The sequence below is a fragment of the Delphinapterus leucas genome, chromosome 18 (genome assembly GCF_059928025.1).
Source record: "Delphinapterus leucas isolate spDelLeu-1000000601 "Yukka" chromosome 18, BTC_Dleu_Yukka2, whole genome shotgun sequence".
Taxonomy (NCBI): domain Eukaryota; kingdom Metazoa; phylum Chordata; class Mammalia; order Artiodactyla; family Monodontidae; genus Delphinapterus; species Delphinapterus leucas.
Window position 1 is genome coordinate 10,607,321 of NC_143146.1, and position 24,058 is coordinate 10,631,378.

Below are 24,058 nucleotides of genomic sequence, written 5' to 3' on the forward strand. Positions count from 1 at the left end.
GCCCCTTCCCGCCCCGACCCTGCCCAGGTTCCGCGCCCAGAACTCCGCTTCCTCCTCGGCCACCGAGTCAGTCTGTCCCTGCGACTCCTCCGCCGCGACTAGGGCCCTCTGGCATGACGTCACAGGCGCGCCCACCAATGAGCTGAAGAGGGACCGGTGGCAGCGTGAAAGTGACGGCAGAATCAGCCAATGGCCGCAAGGAAGGGGGAGGGCCAAGGCGGGAGTGTGAGAGTGATCGCCAGTACGCGTGGGGAGTTGAGGACTGTGCGGGAGGCGCGGGGCGCCGGGGGAGGGGCGGGGGGCGGAGAGCTGGGGAGCGGCGCGGGAGGCCCCTCCCCCTGCCCGGCTCCGGGCTGGTACCGAGAGCCGCCGGACTTTCAGCGCCCAGGAGGGATATGTGGCCGCCGCTCGGGCTCCTTGCAGGTAACGGGCGAGGCGGCCCCTGCAGGGCCGAGCGCTGCCGAGCGCCGCGGGGCGAGCGGAGTTGGGTGCGGAGAGGACGCGGGGTTCTTCCTTACTGCCGCCGCGCCCCGAGCCCCGCGGTCCGGCCCGGGCCGGGCGGCGGCGCTGCTGGAGGAGTTGGCTCCGGGACCCGGGCTGTGGCCGGGGCCGGGGTCACCGGGGTTGCGGGCCCCGTCGCCATGCGCCCGGGTGTAAGCAGCACGCGGGACAAAGGGCGCGGCGTGGAGAGTGCATGCTCCGCCTGCCCGCGCCCCTGCGCTCTCATCTCCGCCCCTGTTCACTCCAGCAGCGTGGCGCTCCGTCGACCCCGGGTGCACGGGCGCCTTTGGCGTGTCCCCGGAGCGGCCACCGGGCCGCGGGGCACCGCGCCACCCTGCGCCTGGCCGCCAGCTGGCCGCAGTGCGGGCGGTGGCTGGGCGCAGGCGGGCCGCTCGGCCTCCTGCTCTGGGTTAAAGGCGGCTCCCCTGCAGCGCCGCGAGTGCCAGCCACTCGGCGCTGGCTGCCGGGCAGAGCGGCGTGCTCTGGGTCGGGGCGCCCGGGACCACCGAGCTGCCACTTCTCTGCCCGGGCTTGGAGTTTGGGGAAGCAGAGCAGGTGGCGCAACCGCCGTCTCACCTCCAGCGAGCTCCGCGGGGCTTCTGGTCTTGTTGATGTTGTGACTGTATGCTGTGTGTGTGTTTTCTTCTTTTTTTAACCACACACAAAAGAAAGGAGGAGTTAGAGGAAAGATCTAGCTAGAGCACTGTGAATCGTCCCACACTGCTTTCTCTCAGAGAGAGATGGATGGGGAGAATTTCTTGAGAAACAATTAACAGTGAGGACTGACTGGATCCCCTCCCTGTCCCCTCTTCCCTCAGTCCCGACCGTGCCTGGCGCGCCCCAGATGGAGGTGGGGTAAAGTGACACCGGCCGACTTAGATGGGAAAATGGCTACAAGCTAGCAAGCTGGAAACTTTGTGGGACAGTGGAACTGTGAATGTCGAACCTCCGCAGTCATTCTTGGCTATTGGCAGGCATGGCCCTTATGTGTTACTGAATTAAGAAACTGGGAAGGCAAGCACAAGAGGAAGATACCTCGAGTAGTATCGTGTTCAGCGCTGCGTGGTGGAGAGCGGTAGAGATGATTGTCTCCCGTGCCTTGGGGGCCCCAAGAAAGGAGCAGTCAACTCAGGTCTCCACATTCTGGGTCAGAAACGACTGTGTTCTTTATTCTGATTTCCAGAGGCACTGTCTCATCTCAGCCTGGCAGAGGGCAACTGGTGTGTGGATGGATTGTTACTGATGAGGTAGAAAGGCTAGCCTGATGCGAGAAGGCCCTTCAGTGTAGGGGGAAGAATATTCTTTAGTAGGTGGTTGCTGCTGATTTTTCCATGGATCACTTAGGTTTGATCTGCCAGTCCAGGCTGCTGTGTCAGCTGTCACCAGGTCCCCAGGGTTCGCAGCTCAGTGACTGATGTTTGCTTTTGAGGGGTGGTGTGGGATCCCTGTTCGAGGTCTTTTTGACCTTTTCATTGATGATCGGTTAATTTGTTTTAACCCCCTGAAAATAGAGGCTTGATATAAGGAGTCTGAGAAATTGAGAATATAGAGACTTCTGCTTCGTTCCAAATCCAACTACTCATAGGCGCCAGTCAATTCTCAACACAGTGGGAGATCGGCACAGGAGTCAGATAGGAATCAACACTAGCATTGTCACTGGTAAAACTGGCTGGAGCTCTGCTTGGGCTGAGCCTGAGGCCACTGTGTTGCTCCATTATTCTCAGTCCGTAAGGCAAACTTACTATCCAGCCATGGCCCAGGAGCCCGGGCTCCCAGGCAGGACATCCCCTGGAGAAGAGGAATGGGGCCATGCCTCCCAGGGCCCATCAAGAGAGAAACAGAACTGTGTGCCTTCCTGGTTCATGGCCTGGATACAAAAAAGGTGGAGAGGACCCGTCTCCCTCCATGTACCACCTCATGCCGGCAGGGCTTCTTTTACCTGAGCACCAAGCCTGGCTGGGAACATTGCAGAAAAAAGGCCATCTACTGTTGGAGGAAGAGGATCAGGGTGTACAGCCGTGCACTTTATGCAGGACATACAGATGCCTGGCCAGGGAAGCAGTGCACCGGGTCTGCCCAAAAGAAGGGTGCCCTTTTCTCAATTGCATCAGGTCACCTGATGGGCTACTGCTGGCCTTGGTTGGTTAGCGCATCTTCAGGAATGGCAACACTGGTGATCTCAAGACAGGAGGTCAGGGGCTGGTCACTTGGTACTAATCTCTCCAAAATGATTACAGTCATGGGAGCTAATTGTTTCCATATATGGTCTTATTTAATCCTTAGCACAACCCGCTGGAGTCAGTAGTGATACCCTATTGTGCTGTTGAGGAATGGATCCTCAGAAGGACTAGGTAGCTCAGGGTCATGCCGGTAGCCAGTCCAAATCTGTGTACCTCCAGAGCCTGTGCTCTTAACCACTGGGCTGGACCGAGATTCCTAACACACTGTACCTGTATCACATTTGCTAATCCACAATATTTTCGGAACTGTCCTCTGATACCCATTAACAATCACGCCTGAAGTGGAAAGGGCATTTGTGAATGTTCCCTGGGGCAGCAGAGATGTGAGAATCTTGGCGACCAGGGGAGGGACTCAGCAATGAGGAGGGAAGAGCCAGCCGGGATGGGGACGGGACCGACGCTAGGCTTCCCGATGTCCCTGCCAGAGAAGAGGGGGAGCTCATTCTGAGATTGCCTCACCCATCCTGTTGACTCCCCCAGGAGTCCAGGCCTGGCCCCCTGGGCACCCCAGATGTTCGGGTCTGTAGTCTGCCTTCCGTCCGAGTACCAAAGCGATTGGTATGTGTTACGAACAATCTGAGATGAAAAGGGAGGCTCAGCAACTAATTTAGGAGCACAGATTATTTCCTGACCCAGTATTCTTCCTGGAGGGCCATTTGAACCTCACAGAACCGCTTGTGAAACACTTCAAATATTTGGGCCTGAAGCAGATAACATCAAGACCAGTTATGGGACCGCTTGTCAGCTCACAGCTCTATTTTGCATTTAAAATTGATAAAGAGTATTTGCTTTCCTTCACATTCACTTTGTAAATCAAAGAACACTTTTATTCCCTCCATGTTAATCAGGGTAGCTTCCTAACTATTCAGTCCTTTACACTTATTTATTTCATTTTTAGTAGCAGGGGTAATTTCTTTAGCTGAAATGTACACACAGTGGTTGGGGCCTGCGTGGTGACCTCTGTGGTGTTTGCAACTGTGATTTGGATTTGACCAGTGCTTTATCCTTTCAGTGAAAAAGAAAAAAAAAAAAAAAAAAGCAGATAGTGGCTGGAATATTCCCTCCCCCACCCCCACCCCCCACCCCCACCCCCACCCTCACCCCCTGCACTGGCTGAGAGCATGAGTTACATCAGGTGGAGAAGCTCTAGGGCCCAGTGCTGAGAGAGTTGCCGAGCCTTTCATTTCCGGATTGTAAACTTGAACCGCTTTCCAGCACCTGTGACCTTGGATGGCCTCTTGGGCTGACTTCTTATTGATTCCATAATCTGGGGTATTTCCTTGGAGACCGGGAAACAAATACAGTTGACCCTTGAACAACACGGTTTTGGACTGCGTGGGTGCACTTATATGCAGATTATTTTCCGTAGCAAAGACTACAGTACTAAAACAAAACAACTGCAGGAGGCGTGGGTTTGATCCCTGGTCTGGGAACTAAGATCCTGCATGCCCCATTTTTTAGCGAGGCCAAAAAATAAAAAAAGACTACATTACTACAAGATCTGTGGTTAATTGAGTCCCCGGATGGGGAGGCACCACAGATACGAACTTATAATAAGTTATACATAGATTTTCAACTGCAAGGAGGGTCAGTGCCCCTGACGCCTGAGTTGTTCAAGGGTCCGCTGTACATCTAAACTGCCTCTCCAATCAAGGGGCCTGGGGTTTTCTTCCATCTCAGCATGAAGGAGTGGGGCCCTGCTCCCTTACTGGGGAAGACGAGAGCCTCAGTACCAGTCCACCAAATCCTCCAGGGGATCCTCAAAAGAGAATAATTCTGTGCCTGTGTTTTCTCCCTCTTTGAAGAAAGTACTAGTAATAACAGGTAACCTTCCCTCGGCGTTCATTAAACCCAGGCAGTGTTTCTAAGCACTTTAGGTGGGTGTGTTGCTTAACGTTCATGACGACCATGTAAGGTGGACCCAGTTATCATCCCCATTTTAGAGGTGAGGAAACTGAGGCCCAGAGAGGTGAAGTAACTTGGCCAAAGTTACACAGGATTGGAACCTCTAAGCAGTTTGACCCAGACGTGATCCTGGTAGAACCAAAGGAAGTGCCTATTGAGGGTGTGGGGAATGGGGACAGATGCAGTGTGATTGGAGAGGAGGGGGAGTTTGATACTTGTTTGGGCAAATTCCAAGTCAGGAAGCTCTGAGGCAACTCTCACTGCTGGAAAGTTCTTTTGGTTTGCAAAGTACACAAGAAGTGGACTGCTAAGGATAGGTGGCACACACAGGGCCACAGAACTAAGAAATGGCAAGACTGAGAAATGAAATTTCTGGCTTTAACGTTTGCCCCTTTGAAAGAAAAGTTAAAAGACGTGTCTGTTTTTAACTTGACTCCTTCTCCAATATTGGAGGTCGTGTCCTCACCTGGAATAGCTCCCAGTGTTCTCCTTTAGGGTACAGTTCCTCCTTCTGGAATGATGCTGTCCCCAGCCTGTCAGTCTGCAGTGTGCCCTCCTTCCTCTGTCTGTCCCCTGTGTGGGAACCACGGTCATGTGCCCTGCGACCTCACCTCTATTAAACTCTCTCCCAGATTTTCATTTAACTGGCAGGAGTGTCTGTGTTCTGCAGATAGGCTGTAAGCTCTTTCAGAGTCAGGACCATGCTTCACGCACACACACGAACACACACAATGTGCTAAGACCCAACAATGAATATTTATTGATTTTTCTTGGTTGGAAGAAGCAAGATGGTAACTGTTTTTTTTTTCACCTTTGTAAACTGGTTCAAGGACTATAAAAATGATTTGCCTTATGGGGCTGATAAACATAGGATTCCCTTAAATCAATCTTTCTCAAGGATAATCCAGCATCAGAAGCCCAAGGACTTCTGACTTGGTAGGTTGTATTTGGGCCCAGGAGAATCTACATGTGTCCCACGTGATTTTTCTGTCCACTCGAGTTTTGAAACGATGATATAAAGCTGTTAATGATCACATCCTATAAACCCACAGCATAAATGAATAAGAGTGTCTAGCTCTTTTTCACTTGAGGTAAACATGTCTACTGTATAAACATTCCTAACAAGGCAATGATCAATATTTATGTCGTGTCGCTTTTCTTGCAGGTTTCTAGCCAGCATAATGCTGGAGCAAGAGGCCGGCGGCCCGCAGTTTTCAGGATGGCCGAGTGGGATGCTGATTTGGATCACATCATTCCGTCTTCCATTCTTCCTCCTCTCTGGGCTAAGTTACTTGTGGGATTTGTTTCCCTCGTGTGTTTCGCACGTAGCTACGATGGAGACTTTGTCTTTGACGACTCTGAAGCAATTGTTAACAATAAGGTCCGTATCTTAATGTCTCTTCGGTAAACTGACATTAACCACTTGCCTACGTCCCAGTGATGCTCTGCATCGGTGTTGAATTATTCTCTACTGAACTTCGGCTGAGCCTTTGCCTGGGCCCCCATCGTGCTCTGGATTTCCCATCTCTTTTAGAGAGCATCTCCTTGATTTAGGGCCCCTTTTATCACTGGCAGCAGGGTCTCCAAGCCCTGCCTAACCTCAAGCTTTGCCCTGGCTGTGTGCCCTACATGAGGCCCCAATCCACGCACGTATCAGAGAGACCATTACTTTAAGATGACAAGGCCAGGGTTTTGCGGGGCATTGCAGACTATTTCAGGTTTTGTGACAGATTTCCAGAACTCTAGGCCAGAACAGTCTACACACACACACACACACACACACACACACACACACACACACACACACACACACACACACACACACACACACATCATGCGTTTTCCCTGCCGAACGAAGCAGCAGGCAGCGAGCTGGCTTCTTTGTCCTTCGCTGAGAGCATCAGGACAGCCTGCTGACAGCTGCGGAGGACCCGGATTGTGCTGCCCGCAGAAGCTGCAGTTCCTGCTCATTTCATGTTTGGAGACTCAGGTTTGCTGAGTCGGCAAAATCCCAGCCAGTTTTGCTCACCAGTAGGCGCGGGGGAAATGATATTCTCCTTCACTTGCTGACTAGAGGTAGGGAAGAAGAAATAGGTTTGTGGGCAGGGAAGAAAAAAGATTTCAGCGAGCTAAAAGAAAATCAGAACAAGAAACTTGGAGGCAGGGAGAGCCCAGAGGAGAAAGTACGTGGAAACAGCACAGGTTAGAGCCTTTGTGACAGTCTCACCGCTCAGCACATACTCTGTGTGCGCCTTAACGGGAGAAGAGAACTTGAAGGAGTTTACTAATCTCTTTCTCTAGTAGGTGAAATTGTAGCATCTCTTTGTAACACTGTCCTTAAACGCTCCTAAAAGTTTGAAGTCATGGAGTTCCCAAATTCGGAAAGAGTCGTTTTCATGTTGAAAGTGTTGAGAAAAATTCTCTATGTAACAGACAGGCATTCTGTGGGCCGGGGAGGAGAGGGTGAGGGGTAAGGAGATGACTGTTTTGCAGATATTTTATTTGTAACGTACTGTACAAGATTTTCTGATTTTTCTGGATTTCGACAGCAGACCCCAGCCTTGTTGATGTTTATTTTGAATCCAAGTTCTTCACTTGTAATTTCCCTCAAGTTCACCCAGCAGTTTACTGCAGATGTTTCTGTTTCAGTTCTTTTTGAAACAGTGCTTAAAACAAAAAGAAGTGTGTAGCTTTAAGCAACTATGTCACATGGGTGACTTAATAGCTATTAGAATTGCTTTTCTAACAGGCATATGAGGCTATGCCTTTATTTTTAAAATTCCATTTGTTGAGAGTTTCTTGACTCTTCCACTCTAATAAAGTAGAGGATATATAAAGTGTTAACTCAGGACCCATGTCGAAGAACTTTGGTGAGCGAGGCAGGGGAGACAGGAGCTATGTCGTACATCAGATGCCCAGGTATGAGGTTGTAATTCTCTTTCCTTCCTGTGAGGAAAGGCAGATGAAGCCATTTTGTGGCCCTACCGCACATTGTCTTGGCAGTGTTTTCTAGAGCATCACATGGTGCCCCTTTGTTAACTTGCTAGCCCCCTTTTTTGCCTTTCCTGTTTAATGAAAGGCCCTCCTCTGTTCATTGGCACCATGCCTACAGTAATGTGAAACAGGCTGTTACTGGATTTTATTGGTGTTGAAGACTGTTTTCCAGATGCTTCCTTGTAGTGTTGAGTTGCCTTTTTTCATTGAGATGATGATTTTCTTTGAGACCGTGGAGTTAGCAAGAATTTCAGACACGACACATCTTTTCCATAAATCATTAGGAGGAAAAATTAACCTTTCTTCCTGTGGCGCACCGTGCTGTGTGTAGGCTACACCTAATCAAATATTTAGAGCTTTGCTGGTTTCATTTTCTGCTCAAATGGAGGGAAAGATCTTCTGCTCAATTCCTTCACAACTGAGCAGGTACTTCTAGGACAATGCAAAAGTTCATGGACTTCCAGCATGGTAATGGAGTAACCTAAGTTAGTGGGTGGATCCCACAACCTTCATGAAATATCAAATCAACTCTGAGAGGGAGGTCCAGACACTCAAGGCCTCTGAAGCTGATACCCAATGGAAGTGAAATTCACCCTCAAAGTGGGTGTCAGGTGACCAGCTCACCTCTGCTGCCTGTCCCCAAGCTTTTCCCTTTGAGTCATTAAGCTCCTAAGTAACAAATACTCACTGAATGCCAGTGTGTGTTGGACACTGGTTGCTCTCTTGGGCTGCCCATGATGTGACACACTTCTTCCATTTGGGGCCTTCTCCATCTTCAAATACTTGTGAGCTGCAAAGACTGTCCAGTTTGGATGCAGACCCAGGCAGAGGTGCTCCCATCAGATACGCCCACCTGATGGAGCCAGGGGCTAGTCACACAGAGAAGAGGGGTCTGCGGGCAGCCAGGCAGCCTCAGCAAGATGTGCGGCGGTCTGATTTGTTGGTGCCCTTCGGGCTGCACAGCCCCAAACTAGGTTTTCCAGCCCACCTGGGAGTCGTTGGGCCTTGTGATCTTTTTTAAGGCGTTCCTTTTTTCACTTAAGTTAATCAGAGTTGTTTTGGTTACTGCAGTGAAGAATCTTGACTGCTACACCATGCAGTGCTTATTACATCATAATTTCTAGATCCTAAAATGTTCCTGTTTAATTGTGCTGTGAAGAAAAAATTAACATTCAGTTTTGATACCTACTGCAAGTGCCTTTCTTCTTGTTAAACACAGTTTAAGTAATCTAGTTTCATATTTAAATGTAAAAAGAACAAAAGATTCATTTTAAAGTATCTGTAGTTCAGTACCAAGTTAAACTACCCTATATGGTAGGTATCATTTTAACATATTTAGTAATTTTTATCCTTAAAAATTAGATGGAAATTGTTTTTTCTGTAATTTTACTATCTGCTTAGCTCATGATCAAAAATGGGAAACTTTAAAATCTATATGCTTACTCTTATGTTTGAACTGGGATATTTTTGGTAAATTACCTTATGTATTGGATATGAGAGAGAGTAATAGTGATCTCACTTAGCTGTATGGTCCATTCATGCATTCCGCATGGATTGAGCACCTTCTGTGTACTCCCACCAAACGCAGGAAAGCCCAGGCCTCGAGGAGCCCCAGTCCAGTGGGGCAGACAGATAGGGGTCACATGATTATAAACTGCCCTGCAGCAGGTGCTGTGAGGACAGGCGCGAGATGCCCCAAAGGGAAGGGAATCGCATCAGCTCAAGAAGGTCGCAGCCCAGTGGCCGAGATACGAAGAGCGGAAGCAGCTGAGCTGTGGGGAGCTGAGGGGTGGCGGTCTGGGCAGAGACCTGTGCGCGCACAGCCTTAAGGTGGGTGGCAGCAGGAGTCGTGTGGGGACCAGATGAAGGCCAGGAGCAGAGCACAGAGTCTGCGAGATGAGCCTGCAGAATTCAGCAGGAGCCAGGGCACCACACACTGGCGTCTGTGTCAGGAAGTCGGCTTTGTCCTGGAAGGGGAGGGTGGGTGGGGTGACACGATTTGTATCTTGGAGGGATTACTGGAGAATAGGCAGAGGGCGCAGCGCACCCGCGAGGAGGCCCATCTGGGTCCTGGGTGAGGATGACGGTGGCTTGACCCAGGACTGGTGGGAGAGATGGAGAAGAGAGGACTTCCGCCCAGGGTGAGGGAGGAGCCCTGATCCCTCTGGTGTGTTCCCGCAGGACCTCCGAGCAGAAACGCCCCTCGGGGACCTGTGGCATCATGACTTCTGGGGCAATCAGCTGAGCAGCAACACAAGTCACAAGTCCTACCGACCCCTCACGGTGCTGGTTTTCAGGTGAGGTGGGACAGGACGGCTGTATGGGAGGGGCACCCAAGGCTTGTGCCTGACGTTGTACCAGGTGGTATGTGACAAGGTTCCTGGGTCAGTGGTCCGGAGGGACATATAAGCCACTCACTACGTGGGTCTCCAAGAAATACATGCTAATTCCAGCCATTAGGAGTTAGGTTGGAAGCATCGCTTTAGGGTGATGCTGCTTTGGCGATTCAGACGCTGACAGTGGAACCACACTGAGAAGATTAGCCTGGGTCTGGGCAAGGATAACTTGGTGAAGTGGTCCGTGTTTTTGCACAGTTCTTGGAGGTGGGACCCTTTGTGAGTTAATACTGAGGAAACAATATGTCAAGGCAACATGTAGCATCTAATGAAATTGCGATTTTTTTCATTATAAAAAGCTAAGATATAAATCCTCCTCCTGTGACCACATCAATATGCAAAACCAAAATGAAGCTTAAGACAGTCTCCCCACCCCCCATTAATCAGGGAGCTATTTGCATGAAACAGATTTGTTCGTCTCACAAAAGTTCCCGTGCGTAGCTGTTTCTTGGATGCGTTAGATACCTGTGTGTAGATCTCTCAAAGAAGCATGGAAATGATGAATTGGAACCACTGGTGATTGAAAAGCAACAGAAATAAGAATCCCTGACTATAAGGAAGTAGCTCCATTGTCTGGAAGGCTAGTGGACAAACTGTCAAGGAGTATTTGCTGGGGGTGGGGACCGGGTGGGGTGGGGGAATCAGCAAGTCACACGACTATCTTAAATCCAGGTCCCTATGGGGTAGCCTGAGTAATGTGTGGTCTGTTATATCTTCCTGGGAGACAGTCTTGCCTTTATCGTGCCTAAAAAACTGTCTAGCTTTCCTTTGGCGTTTCCTCTCCAAGTATTTTCTGTCCCACTCCTCTGAGATGCCCTTATCTTACATTTTCTGCTCTGCAGTTAATTATGTTCTTACCTCTTCTTCAGCCTTCTTAACTTGACAGGCATTATTTATCTTGACGCTACTTTTATCAAACTTGCACACTTTCTCTTCTCCCTTTGGTATTTTCATGCACCAGGGTTTTGCTCCAGCTGGTTCTCATTTTGTTTCGCGTGCTTCTGGACCTCTGGTGTGAGCACCCTTCTTTCACTGCAGGATGAACTGCTATTTGTCGGGAGGCTTCCACCCCTTGAGTTTCCACGTGGTCAACATCCTCCTGCACAGTGGCATCTCCATCCTCTTGGTGGACGTCTTCTCCGTGCTGTTTGGGGGCCTGCAGTACACGAGTAAGGGCCGGAGGCTAAACCTGGCCCCCAGGTCGTCCCTGCTGGCTGCCCTGCTGTTTGCTGTGCACCCGGTGCACACCGAGTGTGTAAGTATCGTCCGCCTACCGCCTCTGCACTGGTGTAAGGAGGACAGGCAGTCCGTGTATCAGCTCATTCCCTAAAACAGGCTTCCCTCGGATACTTGTATGGCTGTAGAAAGCCCAAGCTTTCAGACATTTGGAACGATGATTTGTAGGGCTAACAGGTCCCTCTTAGGGCAAACACAGGGTCCCCTATGGGCGAAGACTGTATAATGACCGTGTGGTATGATCTCTGTTGATACTTTCTGTTTCCTTATATGACCAAACTGTGAAGGTATGAATGTTGAGTCTTGCCCAGCTTTGGGGTCTAAAAACCAGAGTCTGAGATTACTTTTCTTCCAGGTTGGGTCTGATGCAATTTTCCGATGTTAGCTGAGAGCTTTATAACTTCCTAAATACTTTCTTATACTTAATCTGATTGTCACCAAAACTCCGTGGGATCAGCTGGGGCGGCATAACAATTTCCACTTTACAGAAGAGGAGGCAGCCTGGGAGGACAAATTAAGGACTTACCCAGGTCAGTCACGTAGCTGGTGGATGCAGGGATAGAACTTAAGATCTGGTCATCCGAGCCCGAGCCCAGGAGAGGCCAGCGTGCTTTGAGTTGACCTGGAAAGCGGGTCCCCGCATCCTGCTGGGACTTGCTCCTGAATTCTCCCCACCTGGCTTCTCAGCCCATGTAGTCAGGCAGCTCCTGCTTTTAATCCGTTGAGCTGCTGCTGAATGTGTTCAGTGCAAACTCTGTTGGGATTTAACCAAACACTTGTGAGGTTTTCAGGAAGCACCCTACCCCACTGCCATGGAACCCTTTGAAAATGTAAGTCAGCATGTTTGATTTTAGTTATTCGCTCTGTAAGTGTGAAGCACCTAGTATAAAATACCACATGGACCTTCTTGCTTCTCCATAATAGATTTCTGCATTCGGTATGTATTTAAACACCTGCGTTTTGACCAGTTGCATTGAGCATCTTGAAGTCAGTTTCAAAATATTGGGAGGAATTCCTGCCTTTAGCATCTGATTTTGTTAATATTATTAAACTATCTGTTCTTTGGTATTAAAAGGATTGCAGGATTGTTCTCACAACCTCCTTCTAATATCTTACTACTTGAAAGCTTTTTTAAAAGTCTCATAATTTTTTTACTTCGGCAGATTCAGAGGACTTAAGGGATTGGGAACTATGGTATGATAAATACCGATAGATAGATAGATAGATAGATTTGTGATCAAATTAGAATTTGTTTCCATGCAAGTTCTCTTTATGGTCTAAATAATAGTGTTGTGCACATTTATCAGAAATAAGGGAATTTCTGGCAAAAATACTGATTTACTGTTTTGGTCCTTGTCTAATTTTGTGTAATCTTAAAAAGCAAAATGAAATACTTGAATTGTTATCCAAAGAAATGTTTCTAAAATTCTGCTTTTAAATATGAGAAGTTAGTTTATAGAAAAATTTGAAATGCCGACAAGTATAACTGGATGTGTACAAACACACACACACACACACACACACACACACACACACACACACACACACGCACCCCCTAGCTAAATGCAATGTGGGAACATGTTAACCCAAGGGAGGTCCAGCTATAGGAGAGAAGAGAATATTTGAAAAATGTCTTCATCTCTCCTCTCCCTCCTTTCCATGAAAGCCATTCAAACTCAAATTATAAGAAAAAGTTATGGGTCATGGAAAAATAGCATTTCTAAAACAGATCATTTGTATGTTCACCTTTCCTCATTTTGGCAAATAGTCGGTATTCTGTTTTCATCCTCTCCATACCCCGCTGTTATTTCCCACTCTACATTTAACCCACTTAAACAGTGAGCAAAAACAAGGCCCACCCAAGGAAACCCTGGAAGGAGAGTTCCTCAGAGCTCTCTGGACCAGTACTGAGGAAGCACCCTGTGCTCTGGGCTGTGGGTTGAATCACCAAGGGACGGAGAAGAGCTAAGAGAGGGGGTTTCCTTACCTCTTGTCTGTTTAGAGACCAGGATGGAGGCCCCAGGGAGTTCCCTGAGGACACCAGTGTTATTGTAGGTTTTCCTTTTCCACCAAACATTGGTGAAAATTTCAAATTGCTTGAATTCGGGTGTCAAAGAGGGAAGCTTGGGTCTTCTTAATAACCCTGCCCATCCAATAAACCCAGAGTTTAACCTGAAGGAATTGGATGGTGAAACATTCCCCCTTTCCCCTTCCCCTCATTCCTTCCATGGCCCCAGTGCAAATTGTTCCCTGTGGGGAAACGCCACCACCTCCTGCTGTATGGATTCGGGGAGTTGCAGTGACTTCTCTAGAACACACTGATGTGAGTGCTTCAGGTTATTTGTAAGAAAAAAAAAATAGCCTTTGTAAATAAATTTGCCTGAAAAGACATATGCAAATATCCGAAAAGAAAAATAAAATCTCTCCGTACCCATGCCCATTCCCCAAACAGTTAAACTCAGTGCCTCCTTGGGTAGCCTTTAAAATTTCTTTTCTATGAAATCTCTCTTTAATTACTATGCCAAAAATTCATTGAAGGACTAAATACTCTTTATTCTGAAACACTTGCCATACTTTTTAAAACTTGTTTTTCTTCATGTCAGACGATGTGACGTACATCGCTTAAGACTTGGGAGTATCTTCAGTGAACCAAAGGCAGACTGTTTGCTTTAAAATGAGTTTATGATGTTCAAAGTTCATTTTAGTGGGAGTCTTTTTTTTTTTTTTGAGGTTTAGTTGATTTACAATATTATATAAGTTAGTGAGAGTCTTTAATGTACCTCAGCCACTCAGATAACAAGTGGTTTAGGCTGGCCTTTTGGGCCCCTATTCCTGGTGTTTATCCAAACCACTTCCCTCCCCCTCACTCAGTTCAAGAAACCTTGTTCCCTGACCCTCCATATCCCCCAGCCCCTGCTTCCTCGCTCCCCTTGCTCTAAGGACCTTTTTGGATACACTTCTCTGGGTTGGCTTTGCTCACTTTATCCTCTGAAAGGCTTTGGGATTCCCCGCCATCCTCAGGCCCTGTAGAGAGCCACAGCTCCCACCCATCTCTGGTCCTGATGGGAGGCCCAGAGCACCAGGCGCCCCCTCCATCACTCACCCCGGAGCTGCAGAGCGCGTACCTGCTTTACCCTGAGCTGCTGTGTCCTCTGTCTGCTGCTTTCTGCCCCCCACCCCCGCACCTCCCAGTGTTTACAGAAGCATCTTTGGGATTCACGCAGCAATGGACAGTGACCCAGCACCCACTGTGTGCCCGGCTCTGTGTTGGGTCTCGCTGCATCCCCGATTTCACTGTGTCTCTGAGTGAGTGAGTTACAGGCCAGAGGATTCCAGAAGTCTTATTACATATTCACTGCCTTCATGAAGTAATTGTACCATTTAACCCTCTGGCATGCTGGCATACTTGGCTCAGATCTGTTGAACCTTTGTTTGTCCTTAGCTTCCTTCCCGGGAGGTTGTTTCATGTGCGTGGCATTCACAGGTTGGACTCAGCTGTCAATCTTCTTAGTGATTGCGTGACACCCTGGGCTGCCACGTGCCCCTCCGTCAGCAGTTCACCATCGGAATGGATGATTGCCTCAGACCGTCATATCTAACCAGCGTAGCAGGAAACTGCTCCTAAAAGGCATTCCTTTTAGCTATTGCTTGTAGACGCACCTGGGAATCATATGTAAATATAGTAATTTTCATATTCATTGTATACTCTCCCATCTCCATTTGTAGGATAGTCTTTACTCTGTGTCTGACTTATCATATATCTCACTTTAAGAAAAGATGAACTTCCCAGCCATTAAAGCAATACCTAGAGAATCACAGTGAAAGGTTTGACGTATGTCCCATCCAGGTGCTAGTTAGTCAAGAATGCCATGTAAACTAGACCAATACTCATGAGTGGAATTCTGGGTCTTTCGTTGCCATTAAAATCTGGAAAGTAATTATTGGAATAATCAGCTTCAAAGAAATGAAGCACAGATTTTATATTGCTTCATTGTCACTAAGGTGGAGAAGGGAAGGGCAGTCGTCAGATGTAGAAGATGGGGGGTGGGGAAGAAATGGTAGAAATTGCGTTCTTTTTTTCATCTTACTCATCTACCACTTTTGAAGTGTTCTGCTTTCCAGGTTAACCCACTTCATTGGTTTTGGTCTGAAGGGAGGAAAAGATGGCAGAGGCAGCTTTGAACGTTATCCCTGTGTCTTATTCTCTTTGCCTGACGACTTGTAATATGGACTTCCCACCTTTCCTTCATGTTTCCAATCAAGGTTTCTTTTTTAAATATCATGCCCTTTGAGCTGATACCATTTTCCAGTTGAAAATTCGCCGTGGGGACCTGATCAGAGCAGAGGCCTCTGGAGCTGTGGGCGCAGCGTGCTGAGTGACGGGCTTTCACTGCCCGTGGGCATCGCTGGCTGCGTGTGGCCCACAAAAGAACCCTCCCTGGGTTCGAGCCAACCCAGCCTTCCTGTGGAAGCGGCTGACCCAAGTCCTAGACGAAAAATGAAAAGAAAATCAGTTGTCAGATCAGACCACAGGGAAGCGTCACAGTTGCAGGGATTGTTTTAATAGATGGCCAAGTCTGATAAGGTTTTCGTTTTCTATTTCTAAGGAATTTTTTTTGTATTTCCAAAGTTTTGTTTAAATGTTTTTTACATACATCTTTTCTTCTGCCCCTTTTAAGGTTGCTGCTGTTGTCGGCTGTGCAGACCTCCTGGCTGCCCTGTTTTTTCTGTTATCTTTCCTTGGCTACTGTAAAGCACTTAGAGAAAGTAAGCATGACATTTTGCCTTCTTAATTTTGCATCTTCTTCGTGTTTCTGTCCTGCTGAGCAGTGTTCTAACAGATGGGAAAATGTCGGTTTATATAAGTTTATTGCTTTGAAGGAATGTGGGTCAAAGATGTCAGCTCTTTTTAGTGATGTCTGTAACTCCATTGCTTTTTTAATAATACAAAGGCTTGTGCTTCGATGTTCACAGTATTCAGGGAGCACCTTGTTGGGTACTGTAACCCAGGGCTTCTGCTCTTGGTGCTGAAGCGGTTGTGATTGATTTTTGTGGTTTTTATTTCCAGCAAAATTGAAGGGGGAGGGGAAAAAACTTATGTTTTTTTTTTTAAACCTGTTGGCGAAAAACCTTGAAAACTGGTAAAATGTGTAGCCATGAATATGCACCTGGATTGTGAGGTTCTTATTTTATCATTGTTGCATCATTGACACTTACAGAGAAAGTCGTTGTTGGAAACAACAGAGTTGAAATGACCAGCTGTATGTGTGTGGAGGGGAGAGGGGGAATTGCCTGGTTATTAGTAGCAGTGCAGCCGTGCACTGATAGAATTCTAGGAGAATCCCTGTATAGCTCTACTCATCTGGGTTCTGATTCCCTCCAAGTCAGATCATACCTTCCAGATTGCTTTGTAATGGAAATTGGATACAGTACATTCAGCTTACGTAGCATTTATACATGCTGGCCCCAGCAACGGTGTTATGCATTCAACTTCTGTTATAAAGTCAGTTCCTGACTGTAGAACTCTCTTTATATATCACAGTCAATTTATATTTGGGGGGAAGAGGGGAAGAAAAGGGAAAGTGAGAGGGGTGATCCCTATGGAATGCTCAAGCAGGGCTGTTTCAGCTGACACTGATGTACCTGGGTTTCCTTGAGTCTCTTCCACAGTATTTCTCAAAGCTTAGGTTCAGTCCCCTGCCAGGCCTTAATGTTATTGTTCACGTACTAATGCTTGTACTTGGATTCCTCCGGTAAATTGATGTCTTATTCATAAGGAAGGGCAGACCACTCCTTCAGGATTTTGTGTCTGCTGGGGCTGGTGAAGTGGGGTCACTCAGGGTTGGTAAACAGGGGCCCATGAGCCAAATCCAGCCCCCAAGCTGACAATGACTTTTTCCGGTTTTAAATAATTGGGGGTAAAAATCCCACAAGAATAGTGTTTGGTGACATATTAAAAGGTACATGAAATTCACATTTCAGTGTCTATATATGAAGTTTTACTGGAACATAGGCACATCCATTTGTTTTTGCAGAGTTAGGAGTTTCAGCAGAGGCCTCCTGGCCTGTAGAGCCTAAAGTACTTACTGCCCTGTCCTTTGCAAAGTTTGCCAACCCCTGGGACATGACAGACAGGTAACTGTCACCATCCTAGTAGTTCCAAAAGGTTTTTTAGTATAGAGTAATAGGGAGTTCCCAGCAGGAAGTATTTTTACTTAAGCAGATGTTTGCTGTTAATATAATAGTTGCCATTTATTGACTATCTACTGGCACATGTGTGTGTGTGTGTGTGTGTGTGTGTGTGTGTGTATTTTTCTCATTTAATTATGTTACAGTCTTTAAGATAGGTTGACTGACTTTCCCTGTTTTTCAGATGTAAGACTCAGAGTTTATGTAACTTACCCAGTATCACACAGCTATTTATGGCAGAACTGGATTCACCTTTGAGTCTTAACTCACTTCAAAGCCAGCGTCAACTACATTGTGTTCTTCTGCTTCCCTGTACTCAAGGGACCAGCGAGGCAAGCCTGTCAAAACAATCATTAAAAATAAACAGGAGGTCCATTCAATTCTGTTAACGAATTGTTAAAATGTTAGGTGTAATAGTGCATCGAACATATGTGTTAAAAACAATCCCTTTCTTGTAGAGACACATGCTGAAATATTTATGGATGAAGTGGTATATAAAGTCTGGGATTTGTCTCAAAATAATCTGAGAGGAAGCAGGAAGCATGTTGGCATTTAGTTGAAGCCAGACTGGTCAGGAGTCAATGTTGAAGCCGAGTGATGGAGACATGAGTTCCTATATCAGCATCTCTACTTATATATGTTTTTTGTTCTTTACAAAAGGTGTTTTTTAAAAAGAGCAATAGATAACTTTTAACCCTTTATGTTTTTTCTACAAAAAGACTTAGGCAGGACTGCAAACTCTTCTAGGACAGGCTATACTGTTTTGATGTTCTAGGTATTCATAGTTATATACCTAGAACATCTGTATGAAACTATCCATAGTGTCCAAGGGTAGATTGAGAAGGGCGCCTCCTCCATCCTGTCCTGGACAGCTGAACACAGGGCTCAGGTTGTATATCTCAAAGTACCGGTTCCCTCAAACCTGCGACTCTACTAAGACACAGTGCAAGGGTGACTCCAATGGGCCCACACCTCCATGCTCACTCAGGACTGGGTCATACCCACCCACTCCCCATCCTCTCTTATTATTATTATTTTATCATACCACCACTTTTTCCTGTGACTCATCATTTTTCTGATATGGCAGAGTTTGGGGACAGCTAAATAGAACAGCTTCAAGAACAGAAAACAGTGGGGGTAACTTTCCTTCCCGAGACTGAAAGTTAACTTAGCAATAAGGCATGTCCAGCTCTTCTGGGCTTGGGATCTCCCCACCTGTGATGACTGTAAAACTCCCAAGAGCCACACAGCCCCCAGGGATCTGGGGGTGGGAGATGGGGAATTACACCAGCCCCAGCCGTTTCCATAGGTAATGAGAGAGGGAGCAGCTTCATTTACTTCTCACCATCGTATTCATTGCAAACAGTGGTATTGTTTGCATTGTTACGGGTTTTTTTTTTGCATTTTATGTATTTGTATTGTTATATTGTGTTCTTAAGATGGCAGTTAAATCTGAATTTGCAGTTAGGTAGGATAACAACTTATCAGTAGTATTTTTCTTGAAGAAAATTAAAAATTAAGTCTGTTGGCTTTTCTCCTAGACATCTCAAAAGTTTGGTGCAGTATCATTTTATTATTTTATTTTATTTTATTTTATTTTATTTTATTTTATTTTTTGTGGTATGCGGGCCTCTCACTGTTGTGGCCTCTCCTGTTGCGGAGCACAGGCTCCGGACGCGCAGGCTCAGCGGCCATGGTTCATGGGCCCAGCCACTCTGTGGTACGTGGGATCTTCCCGGACCGGGGCACGAACCCGTGTCCCCTGCATCGGCAGGCGGACTCTTAACCACTGGGCCACCAGGGAAGCCCTCATTTTATTAATTTTAACATATCTTCCCTTAAAGTAACTACTCCCTTATTCTGAATGGATTTCAAAGAAATCAAAAGAGCTTTTTGAAGAATGTACTAAATGTTGATAGATTCAACGTTCAAACACACATCATTTAGGAGATGTAATAAAATTTCTCACTACTTCTAAAGGTTGCTCTTATTGAAATTATGGGAAAATTATCAGAAGACTAAAAATTCTTCTAGCAAGTGAACTGATGCATTTAGTAGCCTCCTTTAATGGAGTGTCCTCACAGGATGGCGAAGAACTACAGACATGTTATATTATTTCCCTGGATCCTTTTGCTAACCTTTTCTGTGTTCCAATACACAAATGTACATATTCTGAACTATGTGTCTCTTTTTCATTCATTTGTAAATTATAAAATTATTTCCAAGAGCCATCCACACAAAAGATAGATTTTTAAAATAAGGCCTTTGGAAACTGATACCAAAGGAAAAAGTGCTTAATAGATGATGTTTTTTCAGTTAATACTTTGATTCATGAGAAATTGGTGAAGTATATTTTAGTACTAATGGAACTCTAGTATATTACCTCTTAGTAGTGATATAACCTTTCTTTTTTGGTCTGGTAGCATTCTTTTAACATTTATAGCATGTTTACTTTTAAATTGGAAAGAGATTTTGTAAAGAGATTGTTATAGGCCTTTAATGTTAAGTACGTAAATGTTTTCGAGAAAGCTCACCTGGAAATACTTAATGTTTGCACACCTGTGGCCATGGTAGTCATGGCTTCTGTGGAAAGCCTTTAAGAATATGAACAGATTTTCATTTGGTTGAGTTACTTGGAACAGTAAGAAGATGAATAGATCGATTAGGAAGCCTTTGAAGAAGCCTCTCCGTTGACCTCTTGTTTATAGGCTGTCCCTCCTTCCCATGCACTTGAACCCCCTTTAGGAAAAGGAAAGAGTCAATTAAAGTGGGACCAAGAGACCCACCTCCAGACTGGTACCGCCCTTTGCTGTCACCTGCAGCTTGTTTAGTCTTTGGAAAATGCAAAGCTACAGGAGGTTACCTGTCTGCACACAGCCAGACCTCAGTGTCGTGCCCCGGAAAGTTATTATTGGTGGTGGACTTTTGTGTCTTCTCTGTCCCCTGACTGTGTCCACCTGCCCACGCAGGCTTTGAGTTGCAGAGCATAATCGTTCTTTCTTGGGAGTTTAAAGTTGATGGAGGAGAACAGCCATCCCTCAACTGCACTCTCTAGCATTTGAGTTGGTTTTCACTGTTATTTCCAGTGCCCACTCAGTTTCCGCATCACAGACTATCAAGGGAACGGTTGATTTCTATCTCCCAAGTTCGTTGCTGGTCTTGAGGCACAGAGTGACCTGATTCTTTTTTTTTTTTTTATTTTTAATTAGGGTATAGTCGATTTACAGTGTTGTGTTAGTTTCAGGCATACAGCAAAGTGAATCAGTTATGCATATACATCTGTCCACTCTTCTTTTGATTCTTTTCCCACATAGGCCATTACAGAGTACTGAGTAGAGTTTCCTGTGCTATACAGTAGGTCCTTATTAGTTATCTATTTTATATATAGTAGTGTTTATATGTTGATCCCAGTTCTTCCAATTTATCCCTCCCCCCTTACCCCCTGGTAATCATAAGTTTATTTTCTACATCCGTAACTTTATTTCTGTTTTGTAGATAAGTTCATCTGCACCCTTTTTTTAGACTCCACATATAAGTGATATCATATGGTATTTGTCTTTCTCTGTCTGACTTACTTCACTCAGTATGACAATCTCCAGGTCCATCCATGTTGCTGCAAATGGCATTAGTTCCTTCTTTTTCATGGCTGAGTAATATTCCATTGCATGCATGTACCACATCTTCTTTATCCATTCCTCTATTAATGGACATTTAAGTTGCTTCCATGTCCTGCCTATTGTAAATAGTGCTGCAGTGAACATTGGGGTGCATGTATCTTTTCGAATTTTGGTTTTCTCTGGATATATGCCCAGGAGTGGGATTGCTGGGTCATATGCCTGATTCTTGAGAGAGAGAGACTTACCTTCAGTTACTAGCCAGTTTTGGGGAAACCCTGTGTCCCACACCTCAAGCACTTCTCTGACCCCTCCCGACAAGGTCCTGTGCCCTGAGCCCCACCTGCTGTAACCTCAGGACAGCAGAGCAGGGCAGGACACTGGGACCTGATGCCCAGCCCTGTCCACCTTGTTCTGCTCAGCCGGGCAGCACCGAACAGCCCCTCCACTCTGCCAGCCTCCTCCCTCTGCTCCCTAACTCCGAAATCCCCCTTTGTCTCAATACCCTGGAACCACTGCTAAAGTCCGGTAGCACCTTTCCTGGTCTCTGTGGATAGTCACTGTGTTTTCAGGAACTCTTCTGTGTTTGGGATTTTCCGTTCCCTTTCAACAGGCTTAGAACAGAGACTACTTGTTTTATAGAGAACAACTCTCTGGAATAATTCTTAAACATCATGTTAATGTTCAACTTCATAAATATGGGGGCTGAGAGTCCTTTTTTAAGCTGAGCAAGGGCTTCAAAACTAATAATACCTTTACAGAGAAGAAGCAGTAATATCCCTACCCATTCATGATAAGACATTGTTTCTGATTCTGTTCTAGAATCACATAGAGCCTTATCAGTTTGGGTCATTCATTCGTTTACCAATGATTAATCAAACTTTCAGGGCATCCTGTACCAGGCCCTGTGTCAGAGACATAGTTTTTGCCCTAGAAGGGCTTAGAGCTCAGTGTATTTTGATTGAAAGGAAGTGTCCATTATTCAGAGTGCTAAAGGAGAAGAGTGCGCTGGTTCTCCTTTCTTCCCTGTTCTCTTTTCCTCCCTGTGACCACCTCAGAGCAAGCACTCGATAAGTATCCCCTTCTTTTCTTAGTGCATTTATGCAGAATTAATGACTGGAACCTTGGGACTGCCGATTTCTTTTTTTGTTTGTTTGCTGTGGAATGTACATTTTATTATTTTTTCTTTTTTATGAATATAATTGACATATAATATTGTATTAGCTTTAGGTGTAAAACATAATGATTTGATATATGTACATATTGTGAAATGATCACCACAGTAAGTCTAGCTAACATCCATCACCACACATAGTTACAGAATTTTTTGTCTTCTGATGAGAACTTTTTTTTTTTTTTAAACATCTTTATTGGGGTGTAATTGCTTTACAGTGTTGTGTTAGTTTCTGCTTTATAACAAAGTGAATCAGTTATACATATACATATGTTCCCATATTGATGAGAACTTTTAAGATCTACTCTCTTAGCATCTTTCATATGTACAATACAGTGTTATTAACTATATAGTCACCATGCTGTACATTACATCCCCAGGACTCATTATTTATCGTGTTACTGGAAGTTTGTACCTTTTGACCGTTTTCACCCATTTCACACTGCTCCCCCATCTGTCCTCTGTATCTATGAGTTCAGTTTTGTGGGTGTTTTTTTTTTTCCGGTACGCGGGCCTCTCACTCCTGTGGCCTCTCCCGTTGCGGAGCACAGGCTCCGGACGCGCAGGCTCATTGGCCATGGCCCACGCTCTGCGGCATGTGGGATCTTCCCGGACCGGGGCACGAACCCACGTCCCCTGCATCGGCAGGTGGACTCTCAACCACTGCACCACCAGGGAAGCCCTTTTTTTTTTTTTTTTTAAGATTCCACATATATGTTAGATCATACAGTATTTGTCTTTCTCTGTTTAACTTATCTCACTTAGCATAATGCCCTCAAGGTCTACCCATGTTGTCGCAAATGGCAAGGTTTCCTTCTTTTTATGGCTGAGTAATATTCCATTGTGTGTGTGTGTGTGTGTGTACATATTTTCTTTATTTATTCATCTGTCTATAGACACATTGTTTTTGTGCCTTGCCTGTTGTAAATAATGCTGCAATGAACATGGGGGTCCAGATATCTTTTTTCTTTAATTAATTTATTTGTCTTTGGCTACGTTGGGTCTTCGTTGCTGCGCGCGGGCTTTCTCTAGTTGTGGCGAGCAGGGGCTACTCTTCGTTGCGGTGCACGGGCTTCTCATTGCGGTGGCTTCTCTTGTTGTGGAGCACGGGCTCTAGGTGCACGGGCTTCAGTAGTTGTGGCACGTGGGCTCAGTAGTTGGGGCTCGTGGGCTCTAGAGCACAGGCTCAGTAGTTGTGGCGCATGGGCTTAGTTGCTCCGCGGCATGTGGGATCTTCCCGGACCAGGGCTCAAACCCGTGTCCCCTGCATTGGCAGGCAGATTCTTAACCACTGCTCCACCAGGGAAGCCCCAGATATCTTTTCGAAGTAGTGATTTCATTTCCTTAGGGTAAATACCCAGAAGTGGAATTGCTGGATCATATGGTAGTTCTGTATTAAAATGCTAATTTTATCTTATCTACTCTCTATTAAATTTCCTTCAGTGCAGTAAAGCAGGACCCTTGATACTAATGAACATTCAGGTGTATATATTTTCATTTGGACTTTGAGATACCCTAAGAAATAGTCACACGTCTTTATTTTCTGCTGTCTCGTCAGTGTGGATTGTACAAAAAGCCAGGGGCAAACACGTGTCATGGTAGCAGTGAGTCCTCGCCCCAGCTACTCGGGTTGCCTACATGTTTGTAAGTGTGCAGCTGAGAATCAAAACTTTTTTGTGGTAGAAGTTCAGTCCGGTACTTATTGGATACAAATAATAATAAACACTGTTTATTGTTTAAACTTATGTTTAAAGTGACCTGGTCTTTGTTCTTTTTGGATCTGAACATAAATTCAAAGAAAGGTCTAGC

At 46.0% G+C, this 24,058-nt stretch overlaps 1 protein-coding gene across 2 annotated transcripts in view; it reads left to right on the forward strand.

Moving 5' to 3' along the window:
- The first annotated feature begins 261 nt into the window (after positions 1 to 261).
- TMTC4 (transmembrane O-mannosyltransferase targeting cadherins 4) overlaps positions 262 to 24,058 on the forward strand; it is a 63,030-nt gene continuing 39,233 nt past the window's right edge. Inside the window, exons 1-5 of one of the 2 annotated variants that reach the window (XM_022576832.2) lie at positions 262 to 423; positions 5,812 to 6,027; positions 9,822 to 9,937; positions 11,075 to 11,291; positions 15,952 to 16,039. In XM_022576832.2, the coding sequence (XP_022432540.1) occupies positions 5,866 to 6,027; positions 9,822 to 9,937; positions 11,075 to 11,291; positions 15,952 to 16,039 (583 nt within the window). In that variant the 5' untranslated portion in view covers positions 262 to 423; positions 5,812 to 5,865. The remainder of the gene's footprint in view (positions 424 to 5,811; positions 6,028 to 9,821; positions 9,938 to 11,074; positions 11,292 to 15,951; positions 16,040 to 24,058) is intronic. The other variant, XM_089899399.1, reaches the window with a different exon arrangement.